Source organism: Scyliorhinus canicula, chromosome 18, assembly GCF_902713615.1.
Source record: "Scyliorhinus canicula chromosome 18, sScyCan1.1, whole genome shotgun sequence".
In the NCBI taxonomy this organism is placed as follows: domain Eukaryota; kingdom Metazoa; phylum Chordata; class Chondrichthyes; order Carcharhiniformes; family Scyliorhinidae; genus Scyliorhinus; species Scyliorhinus canicula.
In genome coordinates this window covers 39,712,914-39,730,181 of record NC_052163.1, presented here as the reverse complement: position 1 = coordinate 39,730,181, position 17,268 = coordinate 39,712,914, and the positions used below count along the sequence as shown (strand labels likewise).

Genomic DNA, 17,268 nt, shown 5'->3' with positions numbered 1-17,268 from the left:
AACTTTAGTTCCGGGTACGATCCCTGCTTCACTCAGCTCTGTTAAAACTAATGACCAGACTGGGCGCTGTGAGCATCTCTTACCTGAGATTGCTGTAGGCTCTTGCGACTCTTCCCAGAATCCTGTCAGTACCAAAAACAACAATTCGCAGTGTCATGGTTTTACACTCATCCTCAAAGCTGAGGTATGGTCTCCGTTTGAAGTAAGTGTTATGTAGTAAATGCCGTTCAAAGTGATGATTGAAGGTCACATGCTGCGGCAGTGAGTTTGAGCGCCTGGACTTCATTGGGAGCTTCCGTTTGACTTCAGTACAGCCCAAGCTTTCTGCTCGACGAAGAGGTAGGGTACTTGAGGACAAGTTGCAACTGCTCAGGTTTGAGAAGGATTTGTTCAAACGGTATTTTGGATCCGCTTTGTGCGTAAGGCTATTCCTAGCTCTGAAAAAGTCAGATATTTTCTTTGTCAATTTCTTTCCGACTGTATTGTGCTTTTCCTCTCTATGGTCCGACGAGCCTGCTGTCTCAGACGAACTTTCATCTCCATCTTCGATATATCCACTGTCCATATAGTCCGAGAGATTCGAAACAAAGGATTTCATGAAGTCTTTGGATGTCACAGATATTGTGGATATCACAGAATCTCTCTCATTTCCGATTGCATCCTCCGTCTTCTCCTCCTCCTCTTCCTCAAACTCCTCTTCGTCATTATCGTTGTCATTCAAGGAAAGCAATGCAATGTCAGGAATCTCACACTCTTTCAGGAGGACCTCCTGTAAAACATCTAAAATAAAATGACAATATCAGGTTATAACAAGGCAAACTAATTTACTTGTAATTTTATCCGAATCAAGACCTGCTGGCTGCTTACCAAAATTATCCTTGTCCCAACGGTAGCTGTAACAATTGGCAATTGGCAATGGAATTGTTTGTAGCTTAACAGTCACGTTCTGGGCTATTGAAGATAACAAGGAGCTATTAATCAGTTGATTGAACATGACAAAAAGTGACAACTAAATGCTAAGTAGTGTTCCAAAAAAAGACTGTTTCAAAGCAGTTTTATTTGGGCAACTTTAGCACTAAAAGTAAAATTGAATTGTCAGGCTGAACTGTGTAAAACCCGAACTAATGGTGGGATCTCACATCCATTAGCTGACGTGTTGGAGGCGTGTGGGTGCATTGTCTATTCACTATTATGATGATCCCAGACCAGACCCTAAGATACTGGACAGAAACCCCAATATTTTATTTTAATTTTGTAAGACTGTGAGGAAAGGATACGTCGCTCTGAGAGTGATTGCACAAAGAAATAGGGATATGGTATGTTAAAACAAACTTTATTACTAACACAGTCGTAACATCTTTAACATCACACTAGAAGATAACTTACAATTACCCCTTAAACAATACTACTCAATACAGTGAATACAATACCCTTAATTGCTATCTTTATTCCCACTTAAAGGACAAGGGGAAAGACCACCTCAGCGCTCAAACCACTGTAACCTACCAATGGCACATAGGAATACTTGCTTTACAGAGGTGTTCTTTGAAAATGAGAGATCTCTTGATACTGCTTTACTGACGAGATCTGACTCCTGTCAGACCTATGCAGAAGTTCTGGCTGTGTGCCTTTCAAAACTGTTTCTCAGCTTGTTTCAGCTCCGGTTTGTTCTCAGACAAGCCTACGCTGCTTTTAGGACTGTTAATCTCTTTTAACTGAACTGCAAGGAGCAAATGGTTTGATTTCTGGTTACAGATTCATTCCAGATCAGAACTGCACTGATCTGCTTTTCCTATAAAATTCCTGATACCTTAGCTCCGCCCAGTAATGATGTCACCTTACCAAGCTGAAATCTAATTAACTCCACTGGGAATCTCCTTAATTTAACAAAATTCAATTAGCACAAGTTTTTTTACGATGGTTGAATTACACCTCTAGCTCCCAAACTTTCAAACCAAGGTTCTTTTGAAACATGATTGCCGCAGTCACTTATACACTGACCCAGGCTTTAAACCCTTACTGCATTAAATACCTATATTACAATACATCTGAAATTCCTACATTCATCTCATTACAGTGGGAAATGCACAACAGCAGCAACACCATATTGGGCATTTAATGCAGAAAAACATGCTGAGGTGATTCACAAAAGCATATAAGCCCAGTGTTACCACTAAGCCAAAAAAAAGGATATATTAGGAAAGGTGTCTGAAAGCTTGAACCAAGAGGTACTTTTTAACATAGAAGCCAGGAGCAGAAATAGACCATTTGGCCCTTCGAGCCTGCTTTTGTGGTCGAGAATTCCGCAGGACTGAGGAGGAAAGATTTCTTCACTCAAAGGGGAGTGAATCTGTGGAATTCTCGACCACAGAAGCTGTGGAGGCCAAGTCACTGAACATATTCAAGAAAGAGATGGATACATTTTCAGATTTCAATTGCATCAAGGGGTATGGGGAGAAAGCAGGAATATGGCATTGAGATAGAGGATCAGACATGATCATATTAATTGGCGGAGCAGGCCCGAAGAGCAAAATGGTCTATTTTTGCTCCTAGCTTCTATGTTATGGTGGCCCTGAGAAGGTCAAGGGGTAGGACTGAGTGAGCAGGGTGAGAGTGAAGGTCAATCTCTACCAAAGGAAGGTGAAACGAGGGGAGATCAACACTGATTGAGGACAGGCCTATTGTAAGTTTGGAAGAGAGGGTTGGCAGGCAGGCAGACAGATCAAGGGTGATGGTGGGTGATTGGAGGTTCACTGAAGGCAGAGCTAGATGATCGATGGAGGGTTGAAAGTGAGAGAATGTCAAAGGTGACTGAGAGAGGGTGCAGGGTGATGGTTTGCAGCTCCGGTTTCAAATTGGGAGTGTTCAGGGACATAGCTGTCAGAGCGGGAAGAGGAGGCCGGAGATCAGGTTGAGAAGGGAGGAGAATACGGTGGGGTGAGGGGAGGATCAGACTGCGTTCAAGGCACAGCAGCAGGCTCAATATTTATTCAAAATAACCAAGTCAGAAAGGAAGGCCAAATAGACTGTGCTGACCAGGCCGTTGCCAACCTTCTGTCTGCAGTTCACTTCAGGGAGACAGGATGAGTCTCATGCACCCAGTCCTTTTTGATGTTGTGACAGAAGAGGAGAGGAACTAGCAGAGGATGGCCAAATGCATGTTCCTTTCATAGGCTCACACACTTTTTACTTGGAAGGCCATGCATGACTCAGTCACACACGCTTCAGTCCTGGCAAGGCCTGACTAAGAATGCTGTGCATTTACCTGCACAATATGGAATGTCTCAGCTGCAGGTGGTGCTGGGACAAGTGCTCCTGAGGGGTGGTAAGGGGCTGAGCAACATATAATGGCTTCCCAGTGTGGTTCCAAGACCCTGATCTTAAAAAGATTGGCAAAAATATAAGCAGCTATGTCAAGAAACTCAGATTTGCCACTAGCTCCAAGGCTCAATAATGAAGGATGTGTCCAAAACCCCGACCTCAGCCCCACTGAGCTTTAATAAAGTGTCATGGCCTTAAAAGCCCCTGTCTGGTTTAAAAAGTCGCAACGTGACCATTCGACAGACAAGAATAAAGGGATTAAGGCAATATATTTACAAATAAACATACAATATCATACAACGTGCATTAGAAGACTTGGTTTTTCTTCCATACGCCTTGATAGAACTCTGACATCCATACCCTGCCGAGTGCTGTGCCCAGTTGCCTGAGAGGGCCAGGCGATTTCCCTATGGTGATCCAAGGCCAGAGGCCTCGTCCTGTTGAGAGTCTCCTGCACAGGTGCACCCTCTTTGGCCTTTACTGCAGGAGGCACTGTAGACGCTGACCAGAGGGGAGGAGAACCAGCAGTGCTTCTTCACAGAGCCTTGAGGTGACATCCCCAGGGCTGCTTCCTGGTGTTCTCTCCACCTGCGCACCCCCCCCCCCCCCCCCCCAACCCATATTTTAAATATGGCACCCGGACCTTTGACCCGACAGTAGATGTGGTAACTTCCTGCAAGCCCCCCCTCCCCAACACAATTGGCTGAGCCCCTCGACTTTCCATAACTAATTGGCTGGCCATCAGGTGATAGTGTACGCCTTCCTTCCTGCCTCCAAACAGGAGGCCCTCTCACTTCAGTCCCCTAGTAGCTGCTGTAAGATTCCACCAAGAATCTCATACGTGTTGTTGTTGTTCATTGCGACATAAAGTCAACTCTGTCGCAACTTCTTGTTGCGGACACAATAACCAATTTAACAAAGACCGGAACCTGATCTGCCCTTTCTTTTATAGAGGCCCTAGCAACTCAACTACATAGGCAAATACTTCATTTTAATATTGAAATGAGGTGCCTGCAGTCAGGTCCGACCTGCATCCGTTTAGATTAGTCAGAACATGCACTGGATTCGACCAGTATTTCTCACTCATGAGAAGAGGACATTGAGAAGGAGGGGTTGAAAACTTTGTTGTTTTCATTTGTGTGGAGTCAGAAAGTCCAGGGGTGCATCTCCTGTCTGAACAGAACACTAACAGTCTGCCCGAATGTCTCTTCCTCCGCCAACGCCAGCCATATCTGTGGGTCTCAATGCCAGTCAAAATCGGTTCAGCCTTGACCAGTGAAGAAGGCACCCAAATCTCACCCTGGGCTACCCAGACTGCACTGGGATTGCACACTCAGGATACGATCTAATGGAAAGGTTTCCAAGTGTCATTTCAGACGGAAGTTGCTGGGAGTTTCTCACTGGCTCTGTTAGTGAGTTCCTCACCGTTATCTAACCACACTTTGTCACTTTTTTGGGCCTTGGGGAGTTTTTCACTGGTCTAGCCCACACTTGGAATTATTTTCTTCACTGGGGAGCTGGCCAGACCGGCTCCTCAGAGATCGGCCCACCATTTTAAAAGGGTGCCCTGATCTCCAAGTAGGCTTGAAGATTCCCCACACCTCCACTCACTGGCAATGTGAAAATCCAGCGGCATTGCACCCCAGCGTCCTCTAGTGGCTACTCAAGGGTAATAACATTGGTCCCTATTAAAAAATAAGTGTTAACCATTCCACTAAAATAGATGAAGGACTTGTTAACGATCGTGTGAAACACTCAGTTACTTAACTTTCACAGAGTAATTCTAAGTTCATGATTTGTTTTTAAACTACAGAGATTTTCAAATGATGATCACATTTGTCCATGCAAGTCTCAAACTTATTTCTTATTGCTGAGTGCAGGAAAATCTAGTTTATCAAATCCACACAAATTAAGTGCGGGGGTAAGTGCGTGTAGAATGGCACCTTTTGCTCATCAGTCAAACTAACAATTGGCAGTGAGTCAGAAAAACAGCATCTCTGCGTATAGCATCAAAATAAATATACAGCAAAAGTGAAACTGTCTCCAACAAAGAAAAAAAACTGGCATAAGATGAACTGGTGCAATTCATAATCTAAACGTGTTCAATTTAAATCTACAATTAAAAATAAAGCTTGCCCTTTCACAACCCCTGGGGTTGCAGTGCATTACCATTCCACTTTTGAAGCAAGAATTTTAAGCTGTTTCTAACCCCTGCCTGTGCTGGCTCCACAGCTGCCAGTTGTCTACCCGACACAAATGTCAATTCTTCATGGTTAAATCTCGTGTCAGCAAACTATTCAATAGGGTGCGACATCACGGCCAAGCCTGGCCGTGTCCTCAGCAATCGTGCACACCAGTATTTTCCAAATTTGGATCAGGGTTGGGAATTCTGGCTTTCCCTCCCGAGTCCTGGGGTCACTGAAACCAATTGCAGGACCTGTGGCCCCACCATCTAGTGACTGAGTGTATCTAACCCAGAGCTGGTCAAGGAATCAAATCTGAATAAAGTCACACTTGACATTTGCCCCCCGTTATCATTTTCATCTGAGCAATCTTGTTGTTGAGTATTCCTGAAAAAAAGAGACAGGCTGTCGAAGATTTCTGTCTTGCACTCATCAGGATACCAAATCTCAAAGGGAACAACAATTCACACTTCATGAGAAAGGGGTGCTGATTGGTTGGCAAGTGGACTCTGATCGAGGTATTGCCATGGATAACGCACCAGGGAATAGTTAACTGCCCAACCTTTATTTAAATTCAAATGAGGCAGGATGACACTGATTCCTCTGGGCAATAACTAGGGAATGGCTGTCCCTCCAAGCTTTTGTTTAATTGAAAAAGGTGCAATGCGTGGACTTTGTGCTTCCCTTTGAGATGTGTTATTCTTGTGAATCTGTCCTGTTGTGGGCGAGATGAAAAGCTTCAACAGATGTATTTTTTCAGCAATACTCAAGTTCTGTACTACCAAATGACAATCTTGTTATTATTTACCACCAAGTAAAATTTCACCAGAATCAATTGTGATGCCAAACAGATGACGTAAGAAAGACTAACGATACACTCGTGTCAACATTACATTACATTGATTTTAACTCCACTAGAGAAAAACATATATAAATATAATTCAGAAATACCAATAGTTATTTTCACCCCATAAATACTGAAATTGGTGATTGAAGCCTGCAAATGAAGACCAGCAGAAAGATGATAAAAAAAGAAACGCATGAGGGGAATTGGAAGACTGGTCACTGATCCTGGTAATTCAGTAATAGTTAGAAAGTTCACAAGTTTCATTTATTTTAAAAATTAAATCACATAAACATTTTAATTTTTGGCCTTTAACTGTTTTCATTATCACTATTTATCAGCACAAGTTGAATGAGTGCCCGCACGAATGTGGAGAATTCAAAAGAAATGTGGTACTGAAAACAGGTTGAGTAGATACACATAGGCCAGGAACAGAAACTTCCACTGAGGCCCTGACTGAATTGATGCTGGCCATCTGCAAGAGCACTCAGCTGAACACATAACTCATTATCGCTTTGTGATTACCCACTGCCATTTATGCAGAAAAACAAGACCATGATAGGAATTTGTAACAAATTTCCGACACAGGTGATCAACTTTGCAGCAGGACGAAGAACAGACAAATGAAGCCACCAGACTCCATAATGGGCTGGTAGCTGGTCAGACGAGGCTGTTTCAGAGGACCATGGGTCTTGATTGAATCATCCACCCAAAAGATGTGCGGGGTGGGTGAATTGGCCACGCTAAATTGCCCCTTAATTGGGAAAAAACATTGTTTTTAAAAAAATTTCTAAATTTATATATATATATAAAAAAGGATAATCCTGGATAAACAGGAATATCCTGTTTTTCCCATTAATGAGTTGGGATCTGGATGGGACAATGGCCAGTTGTGGGCGTGTATCTATTACTCAATGCTAGCAGACTAGTATAAAGGAACATTGGAACAGATCCTCAGCGATAACCTGGGAGTCCCCCAGGCCCAATCATCGCAAGAAGAAGGGAACCCTGGGTTTCAAAGCCCCGGGAAGATATCCACATCGAGTGATCGTAGCCCAGCCCTCCTTCAGTAAGTACGGATAATACCTGGAACTCAGTTCTGTTTTTGTATTTTTCCAATTAAGGGGCAATTTAGTGTGATCAATCCACCTACCCGGCACATCTTTGGGTTGTGGAGGCGAGACCCCACGCAGACACAGGGAGAATGTGCAAACTCCACACAGACAGTGACCCGCGGTCGGAATCGAACACGGGTCCTCGGCGCCATGAGGTGGCAGTGCTAACCACTGCACCACCATGCCACCCTGAGTCATACTTTGTTGAGTGACAGAATTGAGAATAAAATTGTGTTAAACCGTGAACCTGTTTTGTCCTTTGTTCATCTCACAAATAAGGGCACCTAGATAAACTTTTGATGAATGCACTGATCGAAGTATCTGAGATTTTACAGATACGACAAGAAGTACACCCTGTTTGTAAAATAACACAGCAAAGAACAACTCAGATCCATCAGACCCTGAAGGGAGAAGGACAGTTTAATGCTTGAACTTTGCATGGTTTTCTGACCTATTGTTTTCACTCCATTTTGTGTTTAAAAAACTAATGCACATGGTAAGTAAAGCCAATCAGAAACTCTTGGTGACATTCACCAGAATCACTTTTCCTTTCAGATACTGATCTCTGTTATTCCTTCACTGGGTTTCTTTATAATGGGTTTGGAGCATCATACACGAATAACTCTTTGTAACCATCCAACAAATAATACCTGTTTTCGGGAGGAGTCCGAATCTTTCTTTTATCTCCTCTAAGTTGTTCACTAAATGTTCTCTGGCTTGGGTAGAATCCTTCATAGCGACTGCAATCTCCATAACATCAGAACAATTTGAGAAAATGTCCAGGAGCTCGTCCGCAGTTTTGGACTAAAGAAAAGCAGAACAGGTTTATGCAGAATTCCATTTTCCAAAACAGTAATTTTCAGCAACAAGGGAATTCACAACTATAATTAAATTAGTTATCTTTCTGTTTGGGTGAATGTTTAGTCATCAGCAAATCAGATTAACTGGTCATCTCCTGCAGGGTTTCCCAAACTTTTCAAGCCATGGACCCCTGAGTGACCTCCCAAGTGTATCAGGGAACCCCATGAATTCTCAGCCTTTTTGGCCCCAACATTTTTGTGAACACAGGGAGAAAATGGAAACAAGTCTTTTCGAGAGATTTCTATGCAGATATTAGGAATCTCATGCACAGTCACAAATACATTCACCAGCTACATGATCCCCTCACATTAAGCTGTGGCCAAGCCACCTTCCCATGGCCCTTAACATTAACCTCTGGAAGTAGTACCCACTTTAGGAGTGGGTAATCTAAAAAGTTCTCATCAAAAAATAATAAAGTCTTACCCTTTGTCATTTTTAATTGGAGGAGTGATGCTGCAAAGCATATTGGACGCATGCATCTCTCTCTCCCTCATACAAACACACAGGTCTCCCTCTCACGCATAACTCTCTCTCTTACACATTTTCTTCTCTCAAATATAGCTCTTCCTCTCTTTAATACACACACGTCTCCCTCCCTCTCTCTCACATGCATATGCACACCTCGCTCTCACACACACATGTTCCGCTCTCACTCAAACTCACCCCATCTCTTACCCCCTCAAACTCACAATCATCTATTACCACCCCTCCCAACAACCCCCTTCATAGACACGCCCCCCCCCACAAATACTCTATCTACCTTCTCTCCACACTAACCCTCCTCTCTCATACACACTCCCCCTCCACTCTCACACACTGAGCCCTCTTTCTCCACTTCGAGTCATGCTCTGACCCACCGTTCAGGCCTCCCTGGATAGCCCCCCACCCCCCAACCAGAGCCCTGGTCCATATTCAAGAACCCGACGGCCAACCTAGGCGAGTATGCCACAGACTTCTTCAGTAAGTGTGTCAGAGTGCGACACGGTGGCACAGTGGTTAGCACTGCCAAGGACCCAAGTTCGGTCCCAGCCCTGAGTCTTTTCCGTGTGGAGTTTGCACGTTCTCCAGTGTCTGCATGGGCTTCACCCCCATAAACCCAAAGAGGTGCAGGTTAGGTGGATTTGCCATGCTAAATTGCCCCTTAATTGAAAAAAAATTGGGTCCTCTAAATTTATAAAAAAAGAAGTGAATGTATCGGAGACTGCCTGCCAAAGAAGGTAGTACATGCGTTCCTCAACCGCAAACCATGGATAAACCAGAAGATCCACTCCCCTCTGAAGCACAGGTCTGAGGCGTTCAAGATGGGTGACTCTGTCATATACAAAAAATCTAAGTACAACCTCCACAAAGCCATTAAGGACGGCAAGAGAAAATACCAGACCAAACTAGAGTCCCAGACTAATGACACAAACGCTTGTCGGTTGTGGCAAGGCTCAAATAATAGAACAGGTTATAAAGAGAAGCCGAGTAGAATCTGTATGGCTCGAGCCCACCTCCCACCCAAATGGCTCTGCCTACACCTCTTGGGAAAGCAGGCAGCAGAATCAAAGACCCCTCCCACCTGGGCTATTCTCTCTTCTAACCTCTTCCATCGGGCAGAAAATACAAAAGTTTGAGAACACGCACCAACAGATTCAAAAACACCTTCTTCTCGGTGTTTACCAGATTCCTGAATGACCCTCTTAGGGTCTGAACTGATCTAATAGACTGAACTGATCTTTCTACGCGTCTTCTTTACAGTTATAGCACAGACCGTATACTTCACCCGGTGTCTATGTTTATGTATTTTCATTATATAAATCTAAGTGGCCTGCTCTGGACACCTCCTCCCCGACCTCCCCACCCCCTCCCCCTCTGCTCCAAGGCTCGGTTTGATCAGCCCTCTGCTCCAAGGCTCGTTCTGGCCCCCCCCCCCCCCCCCCCCCCCCCCCCCGCGCTCCTCGAGTTCAATTCCAAGGTGCTCTCTTGCCATCACTCCGCTCTCCATGTTTGTCCAATTATCTCTGTTTACAAATGTGCTCGTCGAGCCACGCACCCCCTTGGAGGCGGGACCCCAGTTTGGAAACCCCTGATCTACTGCATTGCTGCTTGTTGCATCCTAAAAGTGCAAACTGACTGCCACATGGATTATAAAATGTACAATGATCACACTTGAAAGAGTCAGCTGCAGAAAACTTTCAGCTGCCTTGAGGATGTAAATGGTGTGAGAGAAATGCAATTTATTACTTTCCTTTCAAATTTATAGATCTTTTGTCTCAAACGTACTGCACAATTCTGTGCCTGTGTGACCTTGAAGCAGTGAGACCCAATTGTGCGGCAAGGATAAAAAAAAAAGTAACCCCAGACTTTTGGCTGATATGAATGAGTGACGTTTGTTCCAGGTATAATTGTAGATGTCTCTTTTACTAATGAGAGGCACAGCAAAGATTAAACCAGTAAAGACTCCACAGGATAGTTCAAAACAGTATGCCTGACTTTATACAAACTTTATCTGTATCAAGTCTTTGAGATTTATTATGTGTACATTCACTTTGATCTTGACATTGATATAAACCTGCTTCATTTCATTCTCCGACTGAATGCTAAACTAATGGGGGCACTGCAATTGTATTATTTGAAAGAAAAACATTAGGCACAGAAATGCTGCTGTAGTCCTCAAGGGTTTCAATATTTAAAAGAAAAATCACCATAATTTCACAATCAATGATTGATAAGATGGTTATGGCACACAATGAAACAACAGTATCCATGTCGCCCTTCCCTCTGCTGGGTTCCTCGTTGTCAGACATTGAGCCAAAGTGGAGGGCTGAGGCCTTGAAGCAGATTTTAACTGTGGGCCTGAATTGGAGCAAAGGTGGGAAAGTACCGGGGTCACACCCGGCATCCTCCCACCCAATTAAAGGGCTTCTCCGCCTCCAGACTCACCTCAAAGGGGTGCATTAGACTCGATCCACTATTTAATTTTACCTCTCTTAGTCCTTCTTACCAAAATGCATCATTTTGTGCTTCTCTGCATTAAATTTCTGTCGGAATTCTCTGGCTGTTCGCTGGTGGTGGGATTCTCTGGACCCACCGGCAGCCCAACCACCCCCCACTCAAGGGCAGGCCCTTCCCCCAAGTCAGAAGTGGGCTTCTGATGGAGGTACCATCCCTCTCCCCATCCCACCCGAGACCCAACTATCTTTATTTATGCATTCTTCCCCCCCCCCCCCCCCCCCCCCCCCCAGCTGTCAACCTCCTGCCAGCGTAAACAATGAGGATGGGTGGGGGGGGGGGGTTTGGTGAGGACTATATAATTCTGCGGTATGTTATGTTCTCTTGAAGTCTGTCACTAACCTTCAGCTATGAATCATGACACATGAATCATTACATTAGACACTAGTATTCACTGGAAGGGTCTTTACCTCAAGAGCACTTTGAATATCATTCAAACTATACTTGGCACCAAAAACCGCCTGATACATGTGCTTAACCAGGGTGATGTGAGAGGTTCCCAGAGAATGCTTGCTGCGGCTGATCTTCTCGGCAACTTCCGCAAATTCACTGGATACCTCGGCAGAATTAAGTAAAAGCACTGTACTGGAAAAGGGAGTGGGAGAAAGATAAACACCTGTAAGGTCATGGGTACAATTTCAATTGTTGCCACAACAAAGCATTTAAAGAACAAATTCATGCCGATTTACTTCATCCCCCGGAAATAAACTTAATTCCACCAGCTGTTTCGTCATGGGAAAAGACATCAGGAAATCTAGCTCTCTTGTGGACTGGGTGCCACCACGGATCAACATTCTGCCATTTTAACTACTAAAACACGGGTTGAGATTTAGTTTCCATGATTCGCTGGCTGTAAACTTACACTTAATCTGGGTGGTCTACATCCAGGTGGACCTGTATTGCGACTGCTTAACCCTGAATTTTCTCACCCAGGAAATGGAAAAAAGGTTTGGACCAGGGCAACCATTAAGATTGCAGGAGAACTGGGTGTCTGACGGGAAAATGGTCCCTTGGTCAGCACTGATAGCCTCCTGCTTAAAGAGGAGACGGAAGTAACTATCCTTTTTGTAAGAATAAAACTAAAATTTGAATAATATGTGCTATTATTTAACGTGCCTTATCCCTCAGCTTCCTCACACAATTGAATTAGCTGTCAGTGTCGAGTTTTGGTAATAAATGTTCTTTCTTCTGATACAAAGCAATACATTATTTGGTGAAAATAGAAACTAACACTTGAATTAAAATCGTATTGGATAATTGAGACTATTTTGAATCCTAATGGCAAAGTTCGTTGTTCAGTTAAAGTGTCACACGGTGGATAGCACTGTGGCTTCACAGTGTCATGGTCCCAGGTTCGATTCCCCGCTGGGTCACTGTCTGTGCGGAGTCTGCATGTTCTCTCCGTGTCTGCGTGGGTTTCCTCCGGGTGCTCCGGTTTCCTCCCACAGTCCAAAGACGTGCAGGTTAGGTGGATTGACCATGCTAAGTTGCCCTTAGTGACCAAAAAGGTTAGGAGGGGTTATTGGGTTACGGGGATAGGGTGGAAGTGAGGGCTTAAGTGGGTTGGTGCAGACTCGATGGGCCGAATGGACTCCTGCACTGTATGTTCTATGTATAGTTTGCTTTGAGGCCATCATTTTTTTCCTTTTACTGTTTTGTATGAAGGTGTAATGTAAACAAGGATTTAGCTTCCTTAACAAGAAGAAACATGCAAAATACTGAGGCTGCTGGAAAGCTGAAAACAAAACAGAAAATACACGGCAGGCTTGGCAGCGTCCATGCGAGAGTGAAGCAGAATCAACATTTGAGGTCTGTGATAGGTCTGATTTTCCTGGCTCAGAGGCAGAATGGAATGGGGAACCAGCAGGAAATTTTACACCCACCCGCCTCGGGCTAAACATCCAGCTCGATATTTCAGGCTCTCTCTGTACAGATGCTGCCAGTCCTGTTGAATACTTCCAGAAAATAATTTAGCTTGTTACCAGTAGGTGGCAGGCTTGGGACAAAAATTCCCAATTGCCCTGAAATTCTGCAAGAGTTTCATATAGAATCCCTACAGTGCAGAAGGAGGTCATTCGGCCCATCAAGTCTGCACTGACCCTCTGAAAGAGCACTCCACCCAAGCTCACTCTCTCGCCCTGTCCAAATCACCCCTTAAACTAAACTGCACATCTTTTTTGGACACTAAGGGCAATTTAGCATGGCCAATCCACCTAACCTGCACATCTTTGGACTGTGGGAGGAAACCAGGGCTCCCAGAGGAAACCCACGCACACACGGGGAGAAAACGCAAACTCCACACAGGCAGTCACCCAAAGCTGAAATCGAAACCCGGGTCCCGGAGGCTGTGAGGCAGCAGTGCAAACCACTGCGCCACCGTCCATGCCATCGGTCTCCCATCACAACTCCCAGGGAAGTGGCACTACTATCCCCTCAGTAATTTGTTAGGCCCAGTATTTCCATTCACCTTTTCAATGGAAATGAGGGTCACAGAAATCCAAGGAAGGGTGTTGACAAGCAAAGCAAATTCCAGCAGGTTTAGAATCATAGAATCCTACAGTGCAGAAGGAGGCTACTCGGCCCATCGAGTCTGCACAAGCACTTGGAAAGAGCACCCTACTTAAGCCTACGCCTCCACCCTATCCTCGTAACCCTACCTTTTGGGCACTTAGGGGCAATTTAGCATGGGCAATCCATCTAACCTGCACACCTTTGAGCTGTGGGAAGAAACCGGACCACCCTGAGGAAACCCACACAGGCACGGGGAGAAAGTGCAAACTCCACACAGACAGCCACCCAAGTTCGGAATTGAACCCGGATCGCTGAAGCTGTGTGGCAGCAGTGCTAACCACTGTGCTACTGTGCCGCCCAGTGAAGCAGTGAAGGTAACTGGTGTGGCCAACAATATTGCAACGCAAGGAATTTCAGGCCCATAGTTATTCTTCAAATGAACATTTAATACCTCAGTGTTTAAAAAAAAATGCAAATCCATTCATAAGGCAACTCCAGCTCCAGGATTTTCTATTTGCACGCTTTTACACATGTTAGCTGGCACACTATACTCAGTAAGAATAAAAATCTGCAGGATCTTTCATGAACTTGTGTCACATATTGTATTATGAATAGGGGTGACTATTGTCTGGATTAATGGCAAAATGGGAACACAAGAATACTTCGCAACTTATCAGATCCTTACATTGTTTTGTTTTGAAGATTTTTGGTTGTTAATCCTTGTTCTGCTCTCACCAATCTCTGGAACGAGATCCCTACAAAGTGAAACAATCTGTTAACACGAGTTACAGTTTTGAGGCCAATTAATCCTTCAAGCAACAGTGATTGGCAATTAGAAAGAAAGATCCTGGGTCCCTAGAACATTAAAGTCTCTGGTTCACTTGTCCAGAGGCAATACCACACGACCACCATCACTAAGAAACACATCAAAAGTAGCTTAAACATATCAAGCATATTTCTAAAACATCTAAGATGACCCATTTGGATATGATCATCCAGACACATTTCACTCCATTTGAAATGATGCTACTTGATTTCTATTTTGTTCCAGGTTTAGCTATATTTTATTCCACAATGTCAAGTAAAATACCGGGCTTCAACCCTACTTTCACGCTGTGAAATACCTGTCCACAGCATGGTTGCTGACTTCAATGGTCAATCAGGAAGATATCATCTGACTGGATTGGAATTCCCCTAAACATGTTACAATGGTTGGTCCAGTGGAAACAGCATCAGAGTGAAAGTCCCAGAAAGTGAGTTCATGAAACAGTTTCTACTTTACTGCCGGTTAAAATGATCAATAAGAACGCGTCGCTGAAACTAGACAAACTGAGAAAACACCGAGTATGGTTGGGTCTTGCTGCTCAAACCACAAGTTTAATCAGTTATTTTGAACTTGGTGATTGGTGCATTGCCAATGATAATGTCAATTTTGCTGAATCACACCTCTTCTCCATCTGTATATTTGTCTCGGTCTGTGATCTACAATCAAATGTCATCATTTAAATAAGTCACAAATGCATGACTTGAAATTTCCAGGATCAGGCTCCTCTTTTGAGTACTGTTGTGAGATTAACATTTTGACCTTTAAATGGGGCGTGTAGAAATTTTAAACGGGAGGGTGTCATGGTGGCAGTATTTGTATGACTGGACCTTCGATTTATAACCAAAATGTTTGCATTTTAAGCCATTGATTCTTGTTTGGATAAAAGTGGACTTTTTCGAATTATGATCAATAAAATTACAGAAATAAAAACATAGAAAGTACAGTAATTAACGATGATCAATGTAGCAGGAAATGAGAAACAACATAAAATTGGCAAATGTATCTGGACAGCTTGAAATTCCCTCATTTAGACTCTGTTCTGGGAACAATTATCCTTTCAATATTGCAGGTACTCCTGGAGGCGGATTTTTATGGGGCCGGATTACCCACCCACCAATGGAAAGGTCCATCAGCACCGCACCAATGAGAAATCCATCTGCCCCACAGCAATAATGTCCTGGGAGCGGCCTTAATTGGTTCAGAGTGGGACTTGCACCCTCTGGGACAAAATGTCTTATCCAAAAGTGCTGCCACCCGTTCAGATTGGCTGACAGCTCTGTAATCCCAGCAGCACCAGAACAGAGTGTAGTGGCCATTGCTGGGACTACAAGTAGTACCAATGAAGATGTGAAGATGGATCCCAGACTTGAGAATTTTGGCAAGCATGGAAGACCCCAGCAAGTGGGAGGGAGGGTTTGAGAGTTGGGGTGGCGGTGGGGGAGGGGGGTAACAAAAGGGGGATAGCAGCTTGAATGTGGGTAGGGTTTTTTTTTGCCGTGATGGGAACAGATAACGCTACAAAGAAGGAATTCTCCTTCCTGTCTGACTACAGGTTGTGCAGTAAAAGCTGCCGGGCTATCTAACATAGCCCCGCCTTCCCCTGCAGACTGAATAGTTGCGGTGGTGGCAGAATGAGGCCCTTACGTGTCAGTTAACTATCCACAAGGGCCTCAATAGGCCGAAGGGAGGGCCGGCTGCCGGACCCCCAGTATACGGGAGGCAGGCCAGAGTTGGGCCTGTTGGAAGGCTTGCAACCAGCTTTATTTCATGTGTCCCCCACCCTGCTTCATGTCAGCCCATGGTTTCCCCGGATTGAGATTGTATTATTGCTTAATGTAAAAGACAGTCAATGCCTTAGTCACACATAAATTGGGATATGCATATAACCTTACGAGACCATCATACTGGGGCTCCTGACTGTTCGTAAATGCTGCTAGAGATTTTCCAAATTTCAATATCATCAACCTCACTCATTTTATCAATCTCAAAAATAAAGTATTACAAGGAACTGGTCTTTTTTTTTTTGTAACCTCATCTTTTATCCCATAAACAGAAGACATGGAGTGTACGCAATATATTTTCAAGTAATCCAAATGAATCTGTGATTGTTTTAAGATACAAAGCCCAAAGGGTTTATTTGAAGATTAGCTAAACTGAATATACGCGTGATGCATACGATTCAATCCCACAGTCTATCAGTTCGTCTCAACCAGGGTAACGGTAGGAACATTAACTTTGGTTTCAGCACTCCAGCAGGAGAGGACAGTGAAGTTACCTCCCAATAGTTATCCAGTGTCTCGTGGTGTATGTATTTGCTTGTTGATCTCAGCTGTTGATCAGATTGTGGTTGCCTGTGATTCCCTTGGCAGTTGAATAGTGTGCGTAAATGGGTGAATGTGTTGCTGGGTAAGGGGGTAGGGTGGGTGAGGTAAGTGGAGAGGTGGCAAGTTACTCGGGTGGTAGGTGGGTAGAGTAAGCAGCAGGGCTGTGCGACATATGGGTCGGGAGGTTGGTGGGTAGGGTGGCAGATGGCTAGGGTAGTAAGTGAATATGGTAGTTGGTAGGGAGGTAGGTAGGTAGGTAGGGTGGTGAAGTCGAGGGGGCGCCAATAGT

The 17,268-nt window shown here is 44.3% G+C and overlaps 1 protein-coding gene across 1 annotated transcript in view; it reads right to left on the bottom strand.

Moving 5' to 3' along the window:
* The window catches only part of pik3r5 (phosphoinositide-3-kinase, regulatory subunit 5), a 120,471-nt gene that overhangs the window by 38,185 nt on the left and 65,018 nt on the right, over positions 1 to 17,268 (bottom strand). Inside the window, exons 6-10 of the mRNA XM_038777263.1 lie at positions 14,515 to 14,584; positions 11,729 to 11,903; positions 8,114 to 8,267; positions 868 to 951; positions 84 to 780 (exon numbers count right to left, since the gene is read on the bottom strand). Coding sequence (XP_038633191.1) covers positions 84 to 780; positions 868 to 951; positions 8,114 to 8,267; positions 11,729 to 11,903; positions 14,515 to 14,584 — 1,180 coding nt within the window. The remainder of the gene's footprint in view (positions 1 to 83; positions 781 to 867; positions 952 to 8,113; positions 8,268 to 11,728; positions 11,904 to 14,514; positions 14,585 to 17,268) is intronic.